A 26548-nucleotide genomic window follows, 5' to 3' on the forward strand; every position below is an offset into this window, starting at 1 on the left:
TAAAGAATGGTAGAGTTCCTCATTGACAACAATTATATAGTCGTCTGATACCAAGAGAAGAAGTAAACATTTGCTGTGGCTTTCAACTCGACATTAAGATATACAGTGTATCGACAATGTATAACCAAAAAACAATAGTGACTTTCATTCATATGTCGATCAACTTGAATTTAATGAAATCACAGAGTCTGCCATATCTGTTACATATTTGGATGTTTTACTAACTACATGTATGGCCAACAAGGGCCAACAAACAAATAAACTGTATCACAAAAGAGATTTCATTTTTCTTATCAACTTCCTTATATATGTACTAAATACTCCACTATCTCTAGCATATTGTGTCGAGAACGATTTGCTTAAATTGAGGCAGGCTACTGACAGATACGTTGATGTTACAGGGATTAAACATAAGTATTTCGTTAATTGTATTACTGTTATAATGACTTCGTTAGCAACAATAACCTTTCAATGGGTTGTATTTTGGCTGACCTGTTTCATATTGATTTATTAGGGAATAATCCGTCTTTCTGGTCTGTATATAGGGCCCACGGCGGGAGTGACCGGTCAACAAGGGAATGCTTAATCCTCCTAGGCACATGATCCCACCTCTTGTTTTTCCAGGGGTCCGTGGTTATGCCTTCTTCACAGGTTTGTATAGTTGTTTAAATATTTTAATGCTGATTACTGTTCGTTTTCTTCATTTTTTCGTTTGTTCTGATCTTTACTTGAGCATGATGAATTCTTTAATTTAGGTTGCTTCTAAGACCCAGGGTAGTGAGCACTCTATAAGGCGACTGAGGGTTAAATATCACTTCCCTACATTTTTAATGAAGATTGTTACTTTTTTCGAAAAAGCTCTCACGGTTTAAAGTACTAATTACATATGTAGCGTGAATTTACCCAAAGTTTCAGTTCAGAGACAAAACGGTCTTAAAGATATGTATAATCAAATATTTTCCTAATTTAAAGACTAAAATGAATGGTAACTCAATTTATCTGAAAGACATTTTAATATCATTTAAGTATGTCATGGTCATCTAGGTTCTTCTCTATACATCAGGTACCCCAAATAAAACCATGGATTCCCGTTAATAACACGCCTTTGTCCCGGTATATACAATTGCACTTCCACTTCTATTGGGTATTTTTTCCGCTCTTGTGTCGTATACATTGCGTACAATATATGCTGCTCTACGTTCATTAATCCTTGGTTTAAATAGCGCATTACAGCCTTTTTATATTGGACATGGAACTTAATAATAACGTCGGGTGTTCCTAAGAAAAGTCCTCCGCCGATCCAATTCATATTTCCTAGAATTATCGTTCTTGCACTCGTCCTTTTTAAATCAGAAGAAAACACACGTGTCACTCCGATCCGAGATTTATTAAAATCGTCCGGAACCTCCATCCAGTACTTTCTTTCACGAAAAACATTATCCCTAAAATATCCCGCATCTAACCAGCAGTAAAAATCTGTATTAAACGGATGTCTAGTCACAGAATCCGCCAACACCTGCTGCTTGGAGTGGGTCAGACTTGTGTATTCCGGAATATACGTGTTCGGATAATGACGAGGGTATCCGGGAGTTTTGTATATTTTCCGGATTTTGGGAATTATTTTAAAGGCCCATAACTCTGACCGATTTATATGAATTACTTCTGTAAGTAAAGATGCGTTTTTCCTCAATTCTACGAAGAAGTCAGCATATGTTTTATTATCCGTGTAGAATACCACGGGATTCAGCATGTACTGAAACGTCCTCATCCAGACATTATAGTCATTAGACTTCCGTACCGTACCCAGATTTCCTTTAGGAAAACTTCCAATGTTAAAAAACGCGGTGACTACTGTGAGACTTCTGTTGGTGTCTCTAATCGAGTCAAAATATTCTTCTGTTTCATTCTGAAAAAAAATATATGAAGACTTTTAATTAGTATATTCATACAGAATTATGGAATAACCTATATAAATGCTGTTTTGTTTTGCCCTGATTTAGTTCAGCTAGCACGAACTTAAAAAATGCGTTATGGATAAAGTATTCATGTTTGAAAAAAAACCTTGATTCCTAGTGAAAAAAGAACAATTAGTTGATTACAAGGGGCGTTCAATATTTTTTGTGTCTAATGGTTTTCAATAAAAATGAGTTCAGTCAATTCGGGGTCTGGCCATCCATGAATGAATATATCTTTTATTGACATTGTGACAAAATTTTGAACGAGTCCGTGCACTCTGAAACACACACTTACATTTGCAACTGACCTACCCGAATACACTGGACATCAATTATGGGTAAAACACGAAGTATGGAGTCATTTGAAATAAGAAGGTATATTCTTGCTCGTTGTGCCATTGGTATAGAACGTAATGAAATATTTGAAAAAGAAAATTGTTCGGATATATGATGGATCTGTTATTTCAAAAAAGACAGTTTACGGATGGGTTAGCAAGTTTAAGAGTGGTAGAACACGTGTTTCCCGACGACAAACATTCAGGAAGACCACCAAGAGCAGTCACCAAAAGTAATGTTTCCAAATCCGTGATATTCTTAAGACAGATACGCGACTTACCTTCAAAGAAATAGCAAGAAGGGTAGGAATTTCAACGGGCAGTGTTTTTACTATTTTAAAAACTAAATTAAAGTACCGTAAAATTTTTGCGAGATGGATTCTACATATTCTTACCAAAGCTCAGAAGAGGAATTGTTTACAAAAGTGCCAAAAACTTTTGAAATTGTTTAAAGATAGGGACACTAGGAAGCATAGTCAGATTGCCACAGGTGACGAAACGTGGGTCCATTTTTTCCAGCCAGAAAGAAAAGTAAAAAATCAAGTTTGGATGGGAAAGAATATGAAGAGGCCAACAATTGCAAAAAGAACTCAAACTTCTAAGAAAGCTCTATACGCAGTATTTTTCAACTCAAATGGCTAATTAGTTATCCAATATGCAGTCCTACAGGGCAGAAGTGTCACTGGAAATATGTATTATTCAAAAATACTTCCGAGATTTTATAATTTTTACAAAAGAGACGACCAAATACCGGTTTAAGAGGCATTGAACTTCTGCATGACAACGCTCCTGCCGATAAAGCAAAAGTTACTCAAGACTATTTACATCACAAAGTTATACCGAACTTCCACATCCTGCATATTCACCTGATCTTTCTACTTGTGACTTTTTCTTGTTTCCAAAACTAAAGGAAGCTCTCTCTGAAAGGCGTTTTCAATCGCGGTAAGCGCTGGGGTCAGCTTTTTTCAGTATTTAAGGGGTATACCACAAAAAACTTACAAAAAGGTGTTTTTGACTGGATCAGACGACTTCATCTCTGTATTAAACATAAGGGAGATTACTTTGAAGGAATGCAATAAATAATTTAACATTTTATTTTGTTTTTGTTGGTGTAATTTGGTTTGGACAGAAAATAATGAACGGCCCTCGTAGATTACAGAAAAATCAAAACTGTTAAAAATCGGTGCTACGTGTAGACTATAAAAGGATTTGTATTTTATGACGATGCTACTTAAAAAAGATGCTCTTTGTAAAATTTAAAGATGCTCAGTTTTGTTTTGTTAAAGTGAGGAGACCTCAGATGTGCCTGACCTCTTCACACAATTTTATAGAATTTGTTGGGGATTTTTTTAATCAATCACAGTTCGTTATCTTCACCTTTGACATTACCTGAGAACACTTTACCTGAGAATGACCACGATTACTCAGCCTACCTTACCAGTTCAGATTTCTTACGTCTACTCAAAAGTCAAGCTCTTTTACAATGTTTGCAAATAAACATGCGTCCGATTTAAAGAGTCAATTAGGGTTATAAAGAGTTAAGCAGATGGAGGCGGGACTTTAGCAAACATCCACTAATTTACGATATTTACCGAAGAGACTACGCTATGTTGTGAAATAAACTGTAAACATAAGAGATGATTTCTCTATAAGTGCAAACTAAAAATCAATTCTTTTAACGTAAAAAAACCATTTTCTAGAGGATTTTTACTCCTTATATTAAACCATTTTTTTTTAATTTGAGCCTGATTATCCTGAGGCAGAAATTTCGGGCGTATTAATATGTTATTGAGCAGAGAGGGTCATTTATAAATGTACAGATGAAAATTGTATAGTCTTTATTTAGAAGTTATAAATCTTTCTTGATCTTGTTGTAGTCCTAAATTTGTTTTAAATTGTTTGATAGGATTATGACAAATATGTACATGTACATTGAATAAGTCTTTTTAAAAAATGCAATAAAACTGCTATATCAAAACAAAACTCTGTATGACTTCTCTATTTTTTTTATTTGAGCACTCAAAAGACCAGAAATTACAAGTAACAATTGGTTCACGGATAAATTTGTGCCACTTTTATTTTGAAGTCATATTCTGTATATAGTAAATTGTTGTTCCTATGCATAATTTTGAACATCTGCTGTGGTCATTCGTCAGGGGCATAGAAAAGAAGATGAAAAGGGGAAAAGTTTACACTCAACGGATAACAAGGATACGTACAGTAGACGGACAAACGATTCAATAAAATCTTCTGCTCAGGACCTCAGGTGAAATTAAAGTCATCTATCAATACATTTATTTTTCTGCATGTGGAAATAGGCGGGGGATAGGAATAGGTGGAAAACATCGTTGTTTGTCATAATTGTATAAAAGTAATTAACAGATGCTAATTTATGTCATTAGTATATCTACACAATTACATGTATACATTGTATTGGGCAACAGTTTTAACAGTTTCATAACTTTGCACATGTGATAGTTTGACACAATAAATCAGATACCAATATTTTGAATCCTGTCGAGATGTCTTAATGAGATTGCCGAAAAAAGGAAATTTCAAGGCAAAATGCATCTATTGTTTTACAAAAATAAATATAAGGAAGATGATGGGTTACATCAAATTCGGTAACACGTACGAAGGTACATGACATTGCATAAACTTGATTAAATGTGCTATTCAGTATTTTTTCTGCCACATCTGTCCCAATAAATAGAATCTTCAACATTTATGAATGTGGCAGGAAACCGGCCTGAAAGTCGTGAAAGATTGGTGGCTTAGAGTACAGAACTTCAAAATTTTGATAAACACGATTGTATAATTTAAGAAAAGAAACGAAACATTGTAACTAAACTGATATGTACAAGTATATACGTCAATTTACAGTGTTTTAAAAATAATTATACATTTCATTACTGGGAATTTGGAATTCCTGATTTAGTTTCAATATTCCCAAAAATTTAATATGTAGATAAATTAATTAAAATTTTAAGTTAATTTATTTTCAAAGCTCTTGTAATGAGAGTGGTATATTTTTTTTTTACATGTATTTATAGTACCATGGAGGACTAAACCTTCCCATAGTGTGTCACTTAAGCGTTTTGATCAGGAAAACTATTATTTTAATTAAATCATTCACTTTTTCTGTGTAAACTAATTTCCTGATACCTAAAAAATTATAATCGAAAACTTACGAAGAAAATTACATGTATCTGTAGTTACATATGCTATGATATCATCGACATGTTCCACGCTTTTGTTTATTATTTAAGTCTTTGTGTTCTTAAGGATATGCAGCTTAAAAATTGATGGTGATAAAAGAAGAACGTGTTTTAGTATGAATGAAGGGAAGGGATGAGAATAAGGCATAAATCATCTAGATTAAATAAAATTAATATTTACAATAATGATACATGCAATAATTGTCGACTATTACACTTCTTCAATGTCTATGTCATATTTATAATAAAATATTTTTTAAAAAGAAAAGAAATCTACCACAAGTTTGAGGTAATGACGGATGGCCTTGATCGGGGAAGACTGGAACACGGTTCTCTTGAGCTGATGGTTCTGACTTATATGAAAAACGGCAATAACGATCAATAGGAAACTCAAGGCAATAACCAGCAACACCTTCTTCATTGTACAACCAAACCTGTAAAATATAAAACTGTCACTAAAGTTTTCAAAAATGAATTATTATCTCCAGGAGGCCGGAAGTATAACACGGGGTTGAGGTAAAAATTGATGGTCGTTCACTATAAATCAGGGCTACAGAGCTGATACGGCCAACAGATGTGCGGGGATTTTGTTCTGATATTAAGGTATCAGTCAATCTATAGCATGATGATGTGAACTTCCCCGTGTAAATAAGGAAAGACCTTTGGAGCATAAACGTGTTCAAGGAATTGAGCTTTTTAGGCCATTGAGAATATCCGGTGCATAAAAACTCGACCTTTTGATCGGCATTCCTATTAGATTTAAAAATAAACGCATATACATGTAATATAGGCGGATTTTCAGATATCCAGTTTTATTAATACATATTGGAGGTGATATTGTCATTATACAGGACAGATACAGGATTTTCCAGGGGAGGGGTGAGGGGGCAAATAATTATTATATTATATGCATGAGAAACAACATCTACACTGTAAATAAAGTTCAAGCATTCAATACACTAAAAGCATATACACACAAGAAACGATAAATAAATCAATGAATCATTTTGAAAACACACAAACAAGAAAAACACAAATAAATAATTATAAAGATATATATTTTTATGTTGTTTTTTTAATTTCTGTTTTAAACTAGTTTACATATTAACATTATTATTTTTGGTCGAAACAATACTTGCTCATAGTTAGTCAGAGACTAAAGAGCTCACATAAACGAATGCTGTGTTACAACGCACTTTGAAAAATTACGCACTTTGAAAAATTTTTTCAAAGTGCGTTAAATTTGGGACCAAGCTATAATGCACTTTGAAAAAATTAATTTTTTTTCAAAGTGCGTTGATATCGACCATATTGACGCACTTTGAAAAAAAATGTAGATTGATCAATATTCTTACAAATAATCGGTTGATAAATAACAGATCCTGGATGGATAACTTTTTTATGATGAAGTCACTTCAGGTCCTGAGAAGTTGACGTTTTAAATATTTGAGGTTTTGATAAAATAAAAGGGAAAAGCGTCTGACTATTACACTTCTTCAAATGAAAAAAAAGAGTGACGATTGTTTAAGATCATTAATTCGTTTCTTTCTTTTCTTTAAATTCTAGTCTTTGATAAGTATATGTAAAGGTGTAAAGGGGGCACTAACAGTGGACAGCTTAAAGCAACTTAGCATTTATCATTACAAAAAGGGGGCAATTTGATTGTTCAAAACTATGAAAATTCTTTCTCTCTCATACGTTTTACTGTACTTCAATATTTCTAGTTTTCATCTGTTTTAATTAACTCATTTAATATTGAAAGCTTTCAACGTCATACCAGTTAGGTAAATACATACTTATATAAATGTTTTGAGTATAGCATAGACATCGAGACCGGGCAATGGGCTAGGGGAGGAGGGGCTTAGCAACCCCCACTTATTCTAAAAGATATATACATCGTATAAGCATTGAAAATGCAGCTTACACTTTTGGGGTTTATTGCTCCCCTCCCCCAGTATAAGAAAAAATGTTTTAAGATTTTGTAAAATGATATGGAAATTATAAAAGTTTATTTCAATTTTTTACAATATATTTGTTACCGACACCTATATATTCAAAAGATAAAGATTTGGACTGAGTGATCTTATACCCGTCTTCTCCTTTTTTCGACGTGAGTTAATCAATTCATAAGTTTTTTGAAAGATAAATAACAAATAAAATCTTTCCATTACTAAAATATGATTTAATTTTTTTTTTCAAAGTGCGTTAAGTGTCTCCATGGTAAAATATATTGATGTAGACTCTTAACGAACTTTGAAAATAATTTTCAAAGTGCGTTGAGTTGGTCCCAAATTTAACGCACTTTGAAAAAATCTTTCAAAGTGCGTTGATTTTGTCCCAATTTTAACGCACTTTCGAAGCAAGTCGAGTCGAGTCCATCCTTTGGTGTATCTAAATGATCCAAACAAGTTTGGTCAATGTTCAACAAATAGGTACTTAAGAATGAACCACGCGAGGGTATCACATACGCTTCCGACTTCGTTGAGGTAAGGTAAAAAGCATTTTAAAAATCCTATGCCCTATAAACAGATCTAAGGCTCTTGTAAGGCAATTTAAGACAAAGGCCTCGGCATATACATAAATGTGGTCGAGTTCATAAGAAAGAGAGAGAGGGCGAGAGAATTGTGCGTTGTGTAGTTTTATTAAACACTATGGAATCATCTGTCACAAGCTCTCATGCTGAGTTTAGCATGCTTTATAATAAGCTTTTGACCAGGCCCGGAGCTTGTCTTCCTGGATTGTCTTTTTATAAGGTTAACAATCATCCTTTTAGACACATGTAACGCTCTGTATTAGTGGGATGGGCTTTGCTTTGTGTAAATGGAAGGAAACAGCTGAGATAGAAATGTTTCTTTTAAGTTTTATTGATAATATTTAATATACTTATTTATTTATAGCCATGGATTTATTTGCTTAAATGTTATAAACTCTGTTGCAAAAGGTTTTTTTTCCAGTCATATTGTACACATTAAAAAAACTCCAAATAAGAAAAAAATAATGAGATTACGTAAACTTTATAACAATACTTTTAGTTTTTGAATGGTAGGTGGATTACCGAAAGATGAATGTGTTCTTTGCCTGCTGTTTTCTGAAATAAAGAAGAACATATGTAAACTACTGTATCCAGATTGAAATAAAAGGATTCTTCAAAGAAAGTGTGTAAATTTACAGGAAGGATATGGAGATAACGAACAGTATTCAATATCAAAGTCCATAGAACAATACAAAATAGGAATATATCAGATTCTCTTATGAACATGTTTTTATTAAAGACCCTCTAAACACATTTTACCGAGAAAAAAAATGACAAAGGTGAAAATAATTCAACTTTCAAAAAGTGAACCCTTCATTTCCATAATAAAAAAATGTTTAAAGAGAACAAAGTACTAAGAACAGAAATCGCTATTTCTTACAAAATTTACTATTCGTCTTTGTCCATTACTATTACAGGAGATCTTGCACTGATGACTAACTCTGTGTTACACTTTACTAACATAAAAAAAAAAACCAAAAAAAAAACCAAAAAAAAAAAACAAAAACAAAAACAAAACAAAACAAAAGTCAAAGGGAAAATTTCTCTTACTGCATGATAAGAATATTAAAGCTCAGAATATAACATGTATGTAAAAAAAAAAATTTTCAATTAATTGAATATTTTAAAGAATACAAAGGTTATCATATTGAACTAATATAGGGCTAGAGATGTAAGTCTGTTTTCCTTTGTGCGATACTGTGTTATGGATGGATGTTTTATTGATTTCAAGGTTATATGATTTCCTCTTGACCAAATATCAAACCCCAAACCTCATATTCACTAAGAAACAATGATGGTCTTACTTTTCTTATTCCTCAAACGAGGACCACATCATATACTGACACCCAAAAAGAAACGCAACACCCTACTTTAGGGGAAAATAATTATGTAAAGTAAAGAATGTTGTATCTTAAAATTATGGATATCTTCAATTTGGTAAACATCGGTAATTTAACGGTTGAACGATTTGCATACCATAACCGGAAGTCAAGTTTGAGTCTGCTTAACAGAAATCAAATATTGCATGTTTAACAAAACATTTGGCAATATTATGGAGTTTTAAGGGTTTTTACTGTTCATCATAAGTAATGCAGCAATATTTCAAAAAACAAACTCTCCCTCGTTTCCCGTAACGATGCTTAGGCTTCTTCAAAATGGCTTAAGTACGCATTTTCATTGCTCTAGCTGGAAAATTTCAATGTAAAGGTGATGGAGAGTTGCTGATGCAAAAATTCACTACATTACGCCTCAACAGGGTCTTATGTATCATATGCATTAAGGACAATCCTTGTACCGGAAGTCCAAAGGGGGTTACACTGCTCTAAGTTAGTGAAAATTAACCTAATCATCTGAAAAACGGGCATTTAAAAATTGATAAGAATAATTCCTTTGCTCAGATCTCGATATTGATGAACCTATTGTATCGTAGAAATTGAACTGCAATTGTTGTTTAGGGCAGTCTTGCACGTTTTACTAGAATGGCTGGGAGAGGGGTGTTTTAACTGGAATATGTTATTTAGTAAAGTAAAAAGTTAAACATTTAACATTTTTATCAAATCTCTGATGTTCTGAAAAGTGAGTTTAGCCTTACTGTATTCATTTCTGAAAATCATTAGATAAAAAAAAATCAAACATTTGTAAATTACTGCTTTTGCGTTTCAGTATATATATGAATAGTTATTTCCTATCTACAATTAAACTATGGAATAATTTACCATATCATATTAGAAATTTACCAACACTAATGCCATTAAAAAGACTCATTATAGAACACCCAATAAGCTTTTTAATCATGGTAATCGTAGTCAAAAATATTATTCATTGTCAGCTAAGAAATAATGCTAGTAGTTTAAATGGCGATTTACAGAAAGATTATATTAGTGATAGTTCAAAATGTGAAAAATGTGGTTTTCATACAGAAAATGCATATCATTTTTTCTTTGAATGTCCATGTTATGTTGAGCAAAGAAATACTCTTTTAAATTGTATATCAAGTATAGACCAGCAACATCCAGTATCCCTAAATCTTTTATTATTTGGTGATAGTAATATTTCTCATTCAAAAAATATGAAATTTGATTGTGTTCATACATATATATCACAAACCAAAACGTTTCATAAATGAAGTGAAACTTTGAAATGTTTATTCCAGTTCTTGCCTAAATCAAATACACATTCACTGTATGTTTATAAATTGCTGTAATTCTCATTTTTCGATTTTTTTCCTCTAATTTCCACATAAACCGGTGTTCTTTTTTTTTTCATTTTCTCTTATGTACTTTTTGTACTTTCTCCTGAATTCTATTCAGTTTTGTTGTGTTAGTTATATATAACTTATTGGTAATATATGAACCTGTTAGTATATGTGTATTAATTAACCTTGTACCTGAGGAGAGGGCTTATATAGGCTATCATGTTGCCCAATCCGTTTATGTAATTGCTACATAATAAAATATGTTCAAATCAAATTATCAAAGTGACCAGGGAGATGAAATAAAAGATTAACGATTAAAGCTGGTAGATAAGCGGCCTTATTTACCCTTAAAGCAAATTTAAACCAGATACATGAGTTAAGTTTTCGGGTAGGGACATACACTAACTTTCTAGCTTTTGAAAAAAGCCTCAATGCAATCTATGCTATGCCAGGTGTTTTTCTGAACGTTAAAGATAGTCCAATAGTAAAAAAAAATTATTGATTGATAACAGAAAAAATATAATACAAACAGAAGAAAATACACAACTCACCTTTAAATGACTATTTTCATTTCACCTTTTTATTACTCAGTGATACACAACTCACCTTTAAATGACTATTTTCATTTCACCTTTTTATTACTGTGATACACAACTCACCTTTAAATGACTATTTTCATTTCACCTTCTTTTTATTAATCAGTGCGAAATTTTATCACTATATAAAGTCTTCTTATAAGTACATAGAAGGAATCCTTGTTAGATGTTTATGTCGTGGCTATTATTATTTCTTTGTACAATTGAAGAATGAAGAATGTGAATGATAACTGACACAGATGCAAGAAGTATCGTACAGAGTGTTAAGATGGATCAAAAGTGTTTGTTGCAAATCGAAAGGATAAAGAGAAAAAGTAAAACTATTCACACAAATAACATATAGATAATGCAGATAGATGACTGACTGAAAAATATGTTTAGAGAGTACTGATGGTTTCTAGGATAGACCGTTTTAACATGAACACATAATGAATATATATACCTGTCCCAGATAAGAATTTTTAAACGGACGGAGGGGGGATGGTTACTGTAAACCCTCCCTCCCCCCCCAATATAACAGCTCTTTCAGATTACTTTGTTTATGGTGTAAAATATATCAGAAAAAATATATAATCCGAACATCTTTAATTTAATGAGAGTTTTTGTCCTACCTTGTTGCATGATGAGTAAGTTCCTATTTACAAAAATAGAGCCACATGAATTGAACTGATAACGCCCAAAGACGATTGTCCCTTATCAGTAAAACAAATTGGGTAGCCATATCTCAGTTGCGCATGCTCAGTGAAAAGGTAAATAGGACCAACACACTAGGCAACTAAAATATGACTGTTATCCATGTTTCCATCTGTTTTTGAAATGTTGTTTTATAAATGGACGTATCGAGAAATAAGGTCATTTCTAAGAGGAGTTACCTTTCGGATCAAATGCAATAGGTTCATGTATATAGTAAACTCATAACCGTTTATCAATGTAAAGTACTATTCAAATAGATACATGACAATTGACGAGCGCCATCAGTATAAATATGTCGTACAGACAGATTGCACGGCCCAGTCCGACGTTGCGCTAGACAAGTTTGAAAAAAAAACTATATACTAAAACTATCGACGACCTTTAAAATCCGTGATTTTTACAAAAATATGCAGTTCAAAAAATCTAAATCAAACTATTCTGTCTTGGATTTGCATGACGAATATTTTAGTATACAATACATGTATATGTAAGTAAATAAATAGGACCAATCACTCTGACAAAAACGTCATTGTCTACGAACTTTATGGACATCCCTCATATATCAGAGTTTTAAAGTACCGGTTTTAAGCTTTTATAATCTGAGCTGAGCACTTGTGTAGATGTGCATTATATGGCATCCTCTTTTTCGGCAAAAATTGGTCAAAGGTTTTCTACAGTTATTCAGCTGTTGCATTTTTTCAAAATCTTGAGAAAACGTAATAAATTCTTATCAAGGAAGAATGTCTCATCATGAAAGGGTTAACATATCTTTTATTGGATATTACTTTCAAACAAAGGTTTAAACATTGAAAGAAAATGACATGTATTAGATTTTTATTATAAAGTCAGGAGGATATTTTATTATTCAAAATTTTAAGATTTATCGATCTTAAATAAATCGTATAAAAATTTACTTGTGTTCTGGGAAAATAATATTTTTAAGCCCCCCAAAGATTATTATTATTAAAACATTTGATCGATATTGCAAACTTTATTCTCCTTCAAATCCCTTGAAAGTACAATAAACAACAACATACAATTTCGATGTTCAACGACACATAGCGGGACTATTAATTAGTACAAATACTCAGTATTTAGAAAATAAAAGAATTCATAAAGTTGGATGAAACGAATCTTATTCTAAATTATCATTAAAATTCTTTATCTAAAATTTAAGGAGAACAGGACCTTGAGCTGAAAAGATTCCTGTCAATGAATTTTTTTCGTATTTTTTATATTATTTATTTAATATGTACTTAACATTTTAAACCGGTCCTGTCATGAGATTTCTTGACTAATTTAAAAGATATCGCCTCACAAATATCGCCCTGTATAGTGTTTGTATGGAATTTCGATACTTCATGTTTACGGGTCAATTACGGAGTCCATAATGCGAATTTTTACGCACAAATAATAAATATGTTTGATAACACTATATACTCAAATATTTCAGAATATTCATAGTGTTTAGATTGTCTGAAAGCATTTGTTTTAATTTCACATAGTATTTGGGTGGGATAATTTCTTAATTTTTCAAGGCAGCTTCAACAAAAAAACCCCTCATTTTTGAAAAAATTTGTCAATAAATATTGCTAAATTTACGATTGGTCACCAGTCCTTCATCGTAATTATTAACTGTATAAATATCGCAGGGCGAAGCTTACCTCAATAACGCACAGGACATTGTTGAATTAAACGTAAGCATGATAAAAATGCTTCACATTTGCATTTTCCGAGTGCGGAAAATCAATTATGACGTCACACGAAAACATAAGCTCGCAAAATTATCAAATAGAATCTCTGCTACCAAACACGAAAAAATACTAATTTTAAAAATCTGCTTCAGAAATTTATCACGATACATTGATTGTGACCGGTTTATTATGAAATAAAATTGATCATGACGGGTGTAGCTAATGTGTACTTGATCTCGCTGCACTGAGAATTCAAACACTACGTCTATGACGTCACTGACGTCAGACTGCAAGGTAAAGAGAAACGGATGCGTGGATTTGTCAATTTCACAATATCTAAATATTGGCAAGATCTTTAAAAATTTTAAATATTTATTTTTAAAAATAAATGTTTAAAAAACAATTTTCAAATAAAATTACACAAAAACTGTTGATTTTAACAACGTTTAACATGATTGTATATCAGCATCGACTATGACGTAATATGTTTTTTGAGTCATGTGACATGTGCGCTGTCTCCCCTTAACCTTTTTTGTGGCGTCCTAAACTTGTATATAAACAACTTTTCACCGCTAACTAGAATTTAACCTTGCTAACGCGAAACCACTTCTCTAGAACCACGTCATAATAAACAGGTATTCGATTGAAAACCTTGTAATTGCGAACAGTACAACTTACAAGTGTTAGTTAAAATACAATTGTAATAATGTATACTAGTAGTAAATAAATTTTGGCAAATGGCATAAATGAATTAAAATAGCAAGACCATTTCCAGCTTAGTTTGGACTTTAAGAGTGTATTCGATTAAGACAACCCGTGCCGCACTAGTGTTAAATATGCGCATGCTCACTGATTGAACTCTAGTGATCTAAATAAAACATCTCGTTTCGTTTAGTGTTTGTATAAATATGGCGGGGAAAACAGTATATTCCCTGTATTTTTGGTCTTAACAGGACAAACAACTGATTAACAAACAATATCCAATTATCGAATAGAGAATAGCAGATAATTTAATACAAGACCTCAAAGCTGAATTGATTGTTCAACAAAATGTATTTTTTTTAACAGATATAACATGTGTTTTATAGATTATTTATCTTTGCAATATTATTTAACAAGTCAATACCTCCTCTTATTAAAATAAAAAAGTAGAATAAGAATGTCTTCACATACATACATGTCAATAGTATTAAATATAATCGTGACGTGCCATCGTGTTTGAAGGGGGGGGGGGGCAAACCAGAAAAAAACGAAACTCCTATTTAGTTGGAGGAAGGGGATGTAGGTCCCACTTCCGTCAGTACCAAGTTTTATTCATACAAGACGACTTGACCCTTGATTGGCTTTAATGTAACAAAAAGAGGGAGGAAGCTATCGGTGGTCTTTCAATGAAGATTGTTTTAAAAGGAAAGAGATGTTTGGAAAAAAAAAGTGTGGGGAGCTCTTCCACCATCTGCTACGTCCCTGTTTCCCCCCTTCCCGATAAAATTTTGCACGGGGTATAATAATTGGTCAGAAAAGTACCATAGCTGACTTTTTTCATTAATTTAGTGTTAGTCATAGGATGTGATAGACATATACTTTTACAAAAAATGTGACGTCGGTTGGGAAGAAAACTTGAGCTAATGTATTTTTCATGGTCTTACATGGCTGTGGATTTTAATTTTGAGTCTGTAAAAATAATGTTCAATATTTCAACTAAACGCATGAAAATGTTCAATAATTATTACGATAGTAATTAAAGGCTGAAAAGGTAATTTCTATATACTTATAACATTTATTGTAAACAAAGAACCAGTTGGTTCTAGGGACCCGACCTCCATATTTCTAAGATTTCATTGTAAAACATTCTATATCTTTTCAAGAAGAATAAAATCGCAGAATAAATTTTGGTCTTAGGTGTAAGTTCTTTTGTAAAACGGGCCCCTTGATTTCAAAATTGTCTAATAGATGCATATTGATTCACTAAAATTATTTTTATAGATTTAACAATCGCCGCATAGATATGTCGTGTTAATTACCTTATGAAGTTAAATCCTTATTATTAATAATTCAGTTATAAGATAATTACAGGATCAAATGTGAGAGCAATTTCAGTTAGTCCAGTCAAACTAACTCAAAAACACCCAAACTTCAAACAAATTGCAGCAGAAATGATTCCAGTGGAATTTTGTTATTTATAATAAGCCTTTTGATATATCAAAACTCTAGAAAAATATATTTGTCCAAACATCATTTTTTTTTCGATTATCAAAAAAACCCAATATTTGTTCAAAAATGCAAATAAATCTCCTTTTGAATAGACATTATATTTATGCATAAAAATAGTTTTGCCAGGAATATGATCTTGAAATTTTTTGACAGTCATGCAGGAATGCGTCTGCAAACTGAAACTGGTGATTATTTCATTAGTTGCTATGGATTCCTGTTCCCATGGCAACAGGAAAAATAAAAAATTAAACCTTTCCTATTCCTTAGTACGGCTTTGTGCAGGGACAAAAATATATAGCTATAGTAGGAATGAATAAGTATAGTATTAATTTGTTAGTGAGGACCAAAATTAATTTTTAAAAAGTTATAGGGGATAATGTAAGCACAGACATCCGATATTTTTTTTTTCAAAGAGGGGGGGGGGGGGCATCAAATCTCACAGATGTTAAGTCTCATATAATTTTTTGACAAGCAAAAATAAATAAACAAACAAGTAATAAGAATTTAAAATAAATAATAAATAAAAATAAATTTATTACAAGGGATATGCGATTTTATCGATATTCCCCGCGCAGTACTAGTATATCACATTTTTTTTTCTTTTTTTTTGGGGGGGGGGGGGTTAATATGTATTGTGACTCGGAGGCCCTAAGACCGGAATTTAGGTGCATATCACAAAGTCCAGAAATTATTTGCGATTTTATTCTTCTTCAAAAGAATTTAGAATGTTTTATGGTAACAATTTCCAAAACAGTTAATTTTCAAAAATTTATAATCAACATAAGTTTTTGGTTTTAGTCGTAAGTTCATTTGTAAAACGGGATCTTGAGGTTCAGGCAATAATTATAGGCAGATTTTAAAAAAAGCTGGATAAACTTCCTTATTTGAAAAAAAAATATTAAAAAAAAACTGTCAATGATAAAACAACAGTAATTTTAAGAGGTTGATCTAAAAAATAAAAAATAAAAAGGGGGTGTCAAAATTATATTGCAGACTTTTTTCATTGACGTTGTAAATTTCTTATACAAATACTGACATATTTATGCAGAAACAGTTTTCGCATTAACAATGCGACTTCACTTCCCGCCATTTTTTTTTAACCTGTTACTCCAGGTAAACTTAGGAGTATACTCGCGTAACACGGGTTGATCACCCGTGTCGAAGATAGGTTGTTTTATTTATACCTCTAGTGACTCGTGTAACCCGTGTCGTTTAATCGAATATACCCTAAGTGAGGCGTAGCTCTCTCGACGTTACATAATTAGCTTCTTAAAATTTACACAACTTTCCTTCACTGTTGAATTATACATGGGATAGAAATTCGGGCAAATGCCAATTAGTGTATCGAATAACCAATTACTTTGTTTCGTCCTGCAAAGAGGTGGAGCTTAAGTCGTCTCATCGTTGTTAACAACAATTCTTAACCATTGAGAATCTATTCGCCATTTGACAGGCGGTAAACATGTAGCGCCGAGAATGCCAAGCCTTACTGAAAATCCAAAATAAGCTGAAATGGTTCTAATCAAATTCTACAGATTTATCTATGAGTTGAAGAGCTACTGAAAAAATAAAGCAATTTATATCGTAAGACAACTGTCCCATAGAAACAGATATTTGTGTCTTTTATGTTATTCTTTCTTTAAGACTTCCAGTCTAAAAAGTTTGCCAAAACATTTTTTGTTTGGCATTGATTTATCTCTAAAGATTACCATCCTCCTTCTGACCACAAGTACAATTTGGAGAGGCAATATTTCGTATGAAAAGAATTTAGCCAAAACAAGCTAATTCAGAGAATTTGTGTCCCCCGCTTAAGGAAAAAGTAAAACATGCGCAGTTCGGGGGGAGGGGGGGGGAGTCGGATCCCCCTCACTGAATTTGTAGAATTATTAAATGTATACATGCATGTATAGTGAAGTAAATAAAAGATACCATTATGGATATAAAGATTTGATTGCTTATTCTTTATTATGTGTATAGAGGATTCTTTTTATATATATTTATCACACTGTAATGACGATTTTATGAGTTTGTACAAGCCAGACCTCGTAAATTTTTCATTTCGCGTGCTGAATACTATTATTTAGTAAAAAAAAAGTATTTCTAAAAAATAAAAAAAGAGTGGTCCGTCCGGAACTTGAACTCGGGACCTCTCACATGGGAAGCGAGAAACATACCACTAGACCAAGCAATCGCTTTAGATGAAGTAAAGTATATGCAGAAGTAAAGTCACATACATGTGTACATGTATATATTCATGTTCGGTATTGTCAAAGTTTTACACAATCCACGGTGTTCGATTTATTTAGCCTTTATTAAACAGTTCTAATAGATGTAATAAGAACATAAAGTCCGCCGAGAACCTGTTTAAAGGCCGGTATACACGATGAGATTTGTTGTATAATACAACTATTATAATACTTTTGCATTATAATACTTTCCTGTACTCACGCTAATACATATCTTAAAAGATTGTAAATAAACTACATATTCCAACGTGTTTTCCCCGCCATATTTCTCTCTCTCTGTCAAAGTAATAAAAACGGAGGATGAGGTTCTGATAGCAGTGTCTATCATCGTACTATGTACTGCTTGATATATTCCACAAGTCCTTTTCCCCTTCCCATTAAGACACGAGTTTTTCGATGTCTTTACTTGTAAAGTCAACCATTAATATTTACCATGTGTTTTTTTTAGTTATGATAAAAATAGGATGACCCCAAGTGTCACTACATTTCATTGGTTGAAAGTGATAGGTAAGTTAAGACTTGTATTAAGAAATAGAGCATTGCTCTATTCTTAATACAGTTTTATAAGATTCGAAAAATCTTATGATACACTGTATTAAGAGTGTACACACAGTGAGATTTTGTATTATAATACAAATCTTATAATGCAAATCTTACCGTGTATAACGGCCTTTATACGCAATAACTCTCTTCATGCCCCTGTGCTAAAAATAGCGACGGGTAATACTATACTAGTAAAACAAACGGAGAGGGGCACTTTGAGAGGGATGAGAGAGGTCCTAGGGAGTTTTGGTATAAAATTACATTGCATAAGCTCAAAATCTTCTTGAAATATCGCCCGGAAATGATAGTGTTACACACAGACAGAATGTATAAATTTATGACCTTGAACTTTGACCTTTTGACCTCAAAATCAATAGGGGTCTTCATTAGTTCACAGGGAGTTGTTATGCAAAATTTCATTGCAATAGCTTAAATGGTTCTAGAGATATCGTGTGGAAACGAAAGTGTTATAATAAACAGAATTTGCTTATTTATGACCTTGACCTTTGACCCTTTGACCTCAAAATCAATAGGGTTCTTCTTTAGTCCATAGGGAGTTGCTATGCTAAATTTCATTGCAAAAGCTCAAAGGGTTCTCGAGATATCGTGTGGAAACGAAAGCGTTACAGACAGACAGAAAGACGGACGGACGGACAAACCCAAATTAATATCCCCCACTTTTCAAGCGGGGGACAAAAAGTGTTTTTAATTTTTAGTGTGTATATCATTGATAGTACGTTTATACCAAACGAAAAATATTTTGAGGGTTTAGTAATAATTTTGCCTTATATACTTTGGTGATATTATTCTTGTTGAATGTATTGCGAGTAGTTGCTTCTCTGACTTCTAATTTCAGTCAGTTCCATTTTTGAATAGTGTCTGGTACAACAGATTTTTTGTATAGTTCTTATCTGCTGAATGGAACCTTCTAATATTCACCGTTTTGCGTATTATATACGCAAAGAAACATTTTTTTATCTTAGGAGAAATGATACTACTTAAATACTGTGATAGTTGATTAGTATCAATTTTGAACATGGTTTTAAACTTACATTGTAGCAGTATAACGACGATTGACATGTGGTTTCCACCCTTTCTCTAAGTAGAGGGGTTCTAATGATGCTAAAACGGGTAAATCTGTAACAATTCTGTCGGCTTTTAACTGTGTACAAGTCTCCCATACTACGGAAGGATTTTCAAGAACCAGTCTAACAATGTGATTTCCATTTTTGGATAAAACTTATCGATAAAGGTAAAACAAGCTAATTCAGAGAATTCGTGTCCCCCGCTTAGGGAAAAAGTCGGCTCCCCCTGACTGAATTTGTAGAATTATTAAATGTATACGTGTATACTGAAGCAAATAAAATACATGTATGTCAATATGCATATAAAGATTTGATTGCTTATTCTTTATTATGTGTATAGAAGATTTTTTTATATGGAATGTTTATCACACTGTAATGATGATTTTATAACCTCATAATTTTTTTCATTTCACATGCTGAATACTATCATTTAGTAAAAAAAAAAGTATTTTTTTTTAAAAAAAAAAAGAAATGTTCGACCGAGATTCGATCCCGGGACCCCTCACATTTGAAGCGAGAGACATAACCACTAGACCACGGAATCACTGTACGAGCTGTGAAGTATATGCAGAATTGAAGTCACATACATGTATATATTCATGTTTTCATGTTCGGTATTCTCAAAATTTTACACAATCCATGGTGTTTGATTTAATTAGCCTTTATTAAACAGTTCTAATAGATGTAATAAGAACATAAAGTCCGCCGAGAACCTGTTTTATACGCAATAACTCTCCTCATGCCCCTGCGCTAAAAATAGCGACACGTAATACTATAAATACTAATAAAACAAGCTAATTCAGAGAATTCGTGTCCCCCGCTTAGGGAAAAAGTCGGCTCCCCCTGACTGAATTTGTAGAGTTATTAAATGTATACATGTATACTGAAGGAAATAAAATACATGTATGTCAATATGCATATAAAGATTTGATTGCTTATTCTTTATTATGTGTATAGAAGATTTTTTTTATATGGAATATTTATCACACTGTAATGATGATTTTATAACCTCATAAATTTTTCATTTCACATGCTGAATACTATAATTTAGTAAAAAAAAAGTCCATAATCCCGGGCCCTCTCACATTTGAAGCGAGAGACATAACCACTAGACCACGGAGTCGCTTTACCTGGAGGGAAGTATATGCAGAACTGAAGTCACATACATGTATATATTCATGTTTTCATGTTCGGTATTCTCAAAATTTTACACAATCCATGGTGTTTGATTTATTTAGCCTTTATTAAACAGTTATAATAGATGTAATAAGAACATAAAGTCCGCCGAGAACCTGTTTTATACGCAATAACTCTCCTCATGCCCCTGCGCTAAAAATAGCGACATGTAATACTATAAATACTAATAAAACAAACGGGGCGGGGCACTTTGAGAGGGGCGAGAGACGTCCTAGGGAGTTTTGGTATAAAATTACATTGCATAAGCTCAAAATCTTCTTGAAATATCGCCCGGAAATGATAGTGTTACACACAGACAGAATGTATAAATTTGAACTTTGACCTTTTGACCTCAAAATCAATAGGGGTCTTCTTTAGGCCACAGGGAGTTGTTATGTAAAATTTCATTGCGATAGCTCAAATGGTTCTAGAGATATCGTGTGGAAACGAAAGTGTTTTAACAGACAGAATTTGCTTATTTCTGACCTTGACCTTTGACCTTTTGACCTCAAAATCAATAGGGGTCTTCTTTAGTCCATAGGGAGTTGCTGTGCTAAATTTCATTGCAAAAGTTCAAAGGGTTCTCGAGATATCGTGTGGAAACGAAAGCGTTACAGACAGACAGAAAGACGGACGGACGGACGGACGGACGGACAGACGGACGGACGGACGGACGGACAAACCCAAATTAATATCCCCCACTTTTCAAGCGGGGGACAACAAACGGGGCGGGGCACATTGAGAGGGGCGAGAGACGTCCTAGGGAGTTTTGGTATAAAATTACATTGCATAAGCTCAAAATCTTCTTGAAATATCGCCCGGAAATGATAGTATTACATACAGACAGAATGTATAAATTTACGACCTTGAACTTTGACCTTTTGACCTCAAAATCAATAGGGGTCTTCATCAGGCCACAGGGAGTTGTTATATAAAATTTCATTGCAATAGCTCAAATGGTTCTCGAGATATCGTGTGAAAACGAAAGTGTTTTAACAGACAAAATTTGCTTATTTATGACCTTGACCTTTGACCTTTTGACCTCAAAATCAATAGGGGTCTTCCTTAGTCCATAGGGAATTGCTGTGCTAAATTTCATTGCAAAAGCTCAAAGGGTTCTCGAGATATCGTGTGGAAACGAAAGCGTTACAGACAGACAGAAAGACGGACGGACGGACGGACAGACGGACGGACGGACGGACGGACAAACCCAAATTAATATCCCCCACTTTTCAAGCGGGGGACAAAAAAAGAACTAACTTTTATGCCCCCGTAAACGAAGTTTCGGGGGTCTATAGTTTTTGTCGTGTCCGTCTGTCTGTCTGTCTCTTTGTCTGTCTGCTTGTCCGCAAAAACTTTAACCTTGTCCATAACTTTTGATTTTGATTAGTGGAGCTATGGCTTTCATACTGCATATGTGTGTTTCTTAACACAAATAATTCTTTGGGTACCACCAAATTTGACCTTTTGACCTTGACCTTGGAGATTGAACCAATTTTACATAACAATTCTTATTAAATATAAATTTTTTATGAAAAGACTTTTCATTGAGTACAAATAACTTTGACCTTTTGACATTGGAGATTCCCGTACTTAAAAAAATTTAACATTTGCCATAACTTTGAATGGTTAGGGCTAGGGCTTTCAAACTTCACATATGTAATCTTTGTGAGAAGACCTTTCATTGGATATGAACAACTTTGACCCTTTGATCTTGACCTTGGAGTTTGACCTACTTTTTACAAACTTTCACCTTGGGCATCTTTTGAACAGTAAGGGCTAGAGCGTTCATACTTCACGTATGTAATTCTTGTGACAAGACCTTTCATTAGATATCAACAGATTTGACCTTGAAGTATAATCTACTTTTTACAAACTTTAACCGTAGCCATGACTTTTGAACGGTAAGGGCCAGCACTTTCATACTTCCCATAAGTAATCTTTGAGACAAAGCCTTTCTTTAGAAACCAACAACCTTGACCCTTTGACTTTGACCTCGGAGATTATTCTACCTTTAAAAACGTTAACCTTGATCATAACCTTTGAACAGATGGTGCTAGGGTTTTATATTTCACATTTGTATTTCTTGTGAAAAGGCCTTACCTTAGGTACCAACATATTTGATCTGCATTTGAGAAAGCTTAACCTTCGCTATGTTGCCATACGGGGGCATCAGTGTTCCACAAACACATCTTGTTTTTTTTGTACAAACTGCTTCGATATTACTGACATGTTCAGACCAACCCATTCTTTATAATAAAGTAAACCAGGATGAAGATGGATTATAACTAATAACATAATCCAGTTGACTTCTTTGAAAATGTCGTTTAGAAATTTCATCAGTAAATATTTCTTTGTGAAAAAAAAACAACTTTTGTCTTAGAGGGATAAAATTCCAGTAACCACGTATACTAATCTGGCCAGTCACTGAGTATTTTCATAAACATGTATATCATAAAGACAATTTAAATATTTTAATGTACAAATCGGAATGAATTGTTGTAATGTCATCTGCGAATAATCTACAGTTGGATTCTACACGTAAATAAATATAAGTAGCCCTAACACTGATCCTTGAGGCACACCAGCAGTGGTCTATAAAGTTGACCTTTATTCCCAGCATTACCAGATCTATCGAAAGAATAATTGGATGAGATTAAAGCTGAACACGATTAGTAAAAGGAAGAGAGTTACTTTGTCAGCCGTTTTAATCTTTTCAACACAGTCACTCTTCACCCTCTATGTAAGCCAATGCTTTGTTCACTGTTTGAAATGTATTTCGCATTTTTTTTATATTACCTGGACATTGTCATTATGATAGACTTGGGCGCGACAAATGACTATGTGCCTCTAACACTTCAGGAAAAATAGTTATCAAAGATATTTTATATAAATGATCCATACATTACAAAATTAAAACAAAAAGACAATGTCATGTATTGCACTCAGTAATGACCAGTTCAAGGCAGCCAGGTGTAGGGAATGCGAAGGGTATACACAGTGCTGAAAAGGGCGATAGCAAAACTAATATGCCGTATAATTATAAGTAGTCAGCACAAATCTGTAGCATCAAAGCTGGTGGATGGACCAAATGACGTTCATTGTAACAGAGAGTAAATGTCAATTAAAGGGAGGTTACCAATTCCAATGTCATTTTCGGTAATTCGGAAAAGAAACATTCTCTACTCTTCTTCTTTTTTGTGTTCCCTCCTCAAAAATACAGACAGTTTACTGTTTAATGAATGCTATTTAATCTTATTTCGTTCGTTATACTTACCAGTCATAAATATACATTAGGATATCTTCCCCTTATTAACGTTCATAACTCGCGGGCAAGCGTTTAAAAGAATAAGATTCAAACACTTATAAGACCGAAATCACATCTCAGACGCTTGCCCAAATCAGTTTATCTTCCGGCGTGCAACAGAACGTTCATACTTTTTTTTTTTGGCAGAGATTTTCTTTTGACTCAGCCAAGGAGTGATACAAATAATTTGTATTTGTATAAGGTATTTGTATAAGATACTCTCTCATGCTCTTGGTTTAAGTAAGGAAGAAGCCAGTATTATTTCGAACGACAAAATAAATTCGGGCTCGGAATTCCATAATATACAAACAGTAATGGAGGCCAAAGGAAAGAAAACGCGGTCCGGGAGGAAATCCTCCAGCAGTTCTAAAGCTAACGAGAAAATGGAACAGTTGGAAAACAGAATCAGCGAAAGGTTAGACACTTTGATGAATTTTTTAATGGAAAGTATTCAAACTTTGTCCAGCAGTGTTTTAGAGAATACAGCTTCTCATAATGTGCACGAGACAAACGGGTCTCATAATTCGTTAGCGGATCAGGATACCGGTGGTTTATCCACGCGGAGTCCTGAGCCCATGGTATCAAATGTTGACGATTCATCTGGAATGCGTCCGATTATACCTTTGGAAAGTGAAGTCCAAATTGAAGGGACATTAAGTGTGCCTGAAATAGACGATATGATATCCTTAGCTCCAAGTGTCAGAGAAGTACGTGAGCTTTGGGTGATAACAAATCCTCAGTACAAGAGGAATCTATTGCTGCCCATGATTTTGATAACAATCAACGTAAGTTGGACACCAATAACAATAGATTTCAGAACTTGATCAATAAAATTGACGAACATACAGAAACTCTAACTGATATTTTTGGCAATGTTTCTTCTTCAGAGGAAGAAAAAATTGGATTAGTTTTAGACAAAACCCAAGAGGAGATCTGAAAAAGTCTTGGAGAATTGCTGATCCTGAACGCTTGTCTGCTTGTAGACAATGTTTTCCTGTTCAACCAAACTCGTCAGCATTTCTACAGGTTCCAGGGTTAGATGATATTTTGGAACCAATGTTAAAAAAAAAACACGGGAATAAAGCCAAAGGTTGGGGGGAAAAGTTAACATTTAATTTCCCAGCCCTATAAAAGTATTGAAACCCTAGCATATCAGGGACAGATGGCTGCCCGTATGGATATTATTTCATTAAGCTACATGCAGCAAGCTTTAAGAACGTTGCTAGATTCTATAACTTGTCAGGATGCAGAGACAGTGCAAGCAATTAAAGACATTTTCTCCATGTCTACCAAAGCACTAGATCAAATGGGGAGAGCAGGGGCTTTTCACCATCTTATAAGAAGGAAAACTGCGGCACAAGACTCTGTATTATATACCTTGAAGGATATTCATATCAAAATTATTTGTCTGCCTCTTTCAGAAGATGGCGTCTTTGGCAAGAAACTAGAAGAGAAGCTAAAAGATAAAAATCGGAAATGCAAATTTTCAGAAAATTCTGCTGAAAGCTCTGGGAATTTTAAAAAACCCAGAACTACTGTTTTGAATAACAGAACATCTACTCAGAGACCCAATTTCTCAAGACGGTCTTATGACTACAAACCAAGAGAGGACAATTCAACAAATACATCTACATCAGCTACGGTAGACAGAACTCGCTTCTTCCGGATCTCAAAGAAATCCAGTAAATGACTGGAGATTAGAACAGGTAACAAAATTGCAATGCTTCCCGAGATACCAGTTTGGGGTCGTCTCAAACATTTTGTAGAAAATTGGAATATTGTAACTCAAGACAGTTGGGTGTTATCAATAATCAAAGAGGGTTACAATCTAGAATTTTTCAAAAACCCCAGTTTTTAGGGGTAAAGAAAACAACAATCCCTCAAATACAAAAACATTTGTTGTTAAAAGAGGTAGAAGATTTATTAGAAACAAGCTAATTCAGAGAATTTGTGTCCCCCGCACCAGTACGGATCCCCCTGACTTAAGTTGAAAAATTATTAAATGTATACATGTACACATACTGAAGCAAATAAAATATGCCAATATGGATATAAAGATGTGATTGCTAATTCTTTATTATGAGTACATGTATTGAAGATTCTTTTTTATATGGAATATTTATCACTCTGTGATGATGATTTTATGAGTTTGTAGAAGCCACACCTTATAATTTTTTCATTTCACATGCTGAATACTATCATTTAGTTAAAAAAAAAAATTTCAGAAAAAAAAAGAAAATACATCGTCCCGGACTCGAACC

The 26548-nt window shown here is 33.4% G+C and overlaps 1 protein-coding gene and 1 pseudogene across 1 annotated transcript; one reads left to right on the forward strand and one right to left on the reverse strand.

The window, feature by feature from the left end:
• Positions 1–1005: 1005 nt before the first annotated feature.
• On the reverse strand, positions 1006–12019 carry LOC134238410 (uncharacterized). The gene is made up of 3 exons (XM_062720537.1): positions 11944–12019; positions 5786–5942; positions 1006–1906 (listed from the first exon to the last, which is right to left on the reverse strand). The coding sequence occupies exons 2-3, from the start codon at positions 5927–5929 to the stop codon at positions 1037–1039; spliced, it is 1014 nt and encodes a 337-aa protein (XP_062576521.1). The 5' UTR covers positions 5930–5942; positions 11944–12019; the 3' UTR covers positions 1006–1036.
• Positions 12020–24518: 12499 nt separating this feature from the next.
• Positions 24519–25977, forward strand: LOC134238423 (uncharacterized; annotated as a pseudogene).
• Positions 25978–26548: the final 571 nt, after the last annotated feature.

The sequence above is a fragment of the Saccostrea cucullata genome, unplaced genomic scaffold (assembly GCF_032062105.1).
Source record: "Saccostrea cucullata isolate Sc308-1 unplaced genomic scaffold, CSIRO_AGI_Scuc_v1 ctg607, whole genome shotgun sequence".
NCBI lineage: Eukaryota > Metazoa > Mollusca > Bivalvia > Ostreida > Ostreidae > Saccostrea > Saccostrea cuccullata.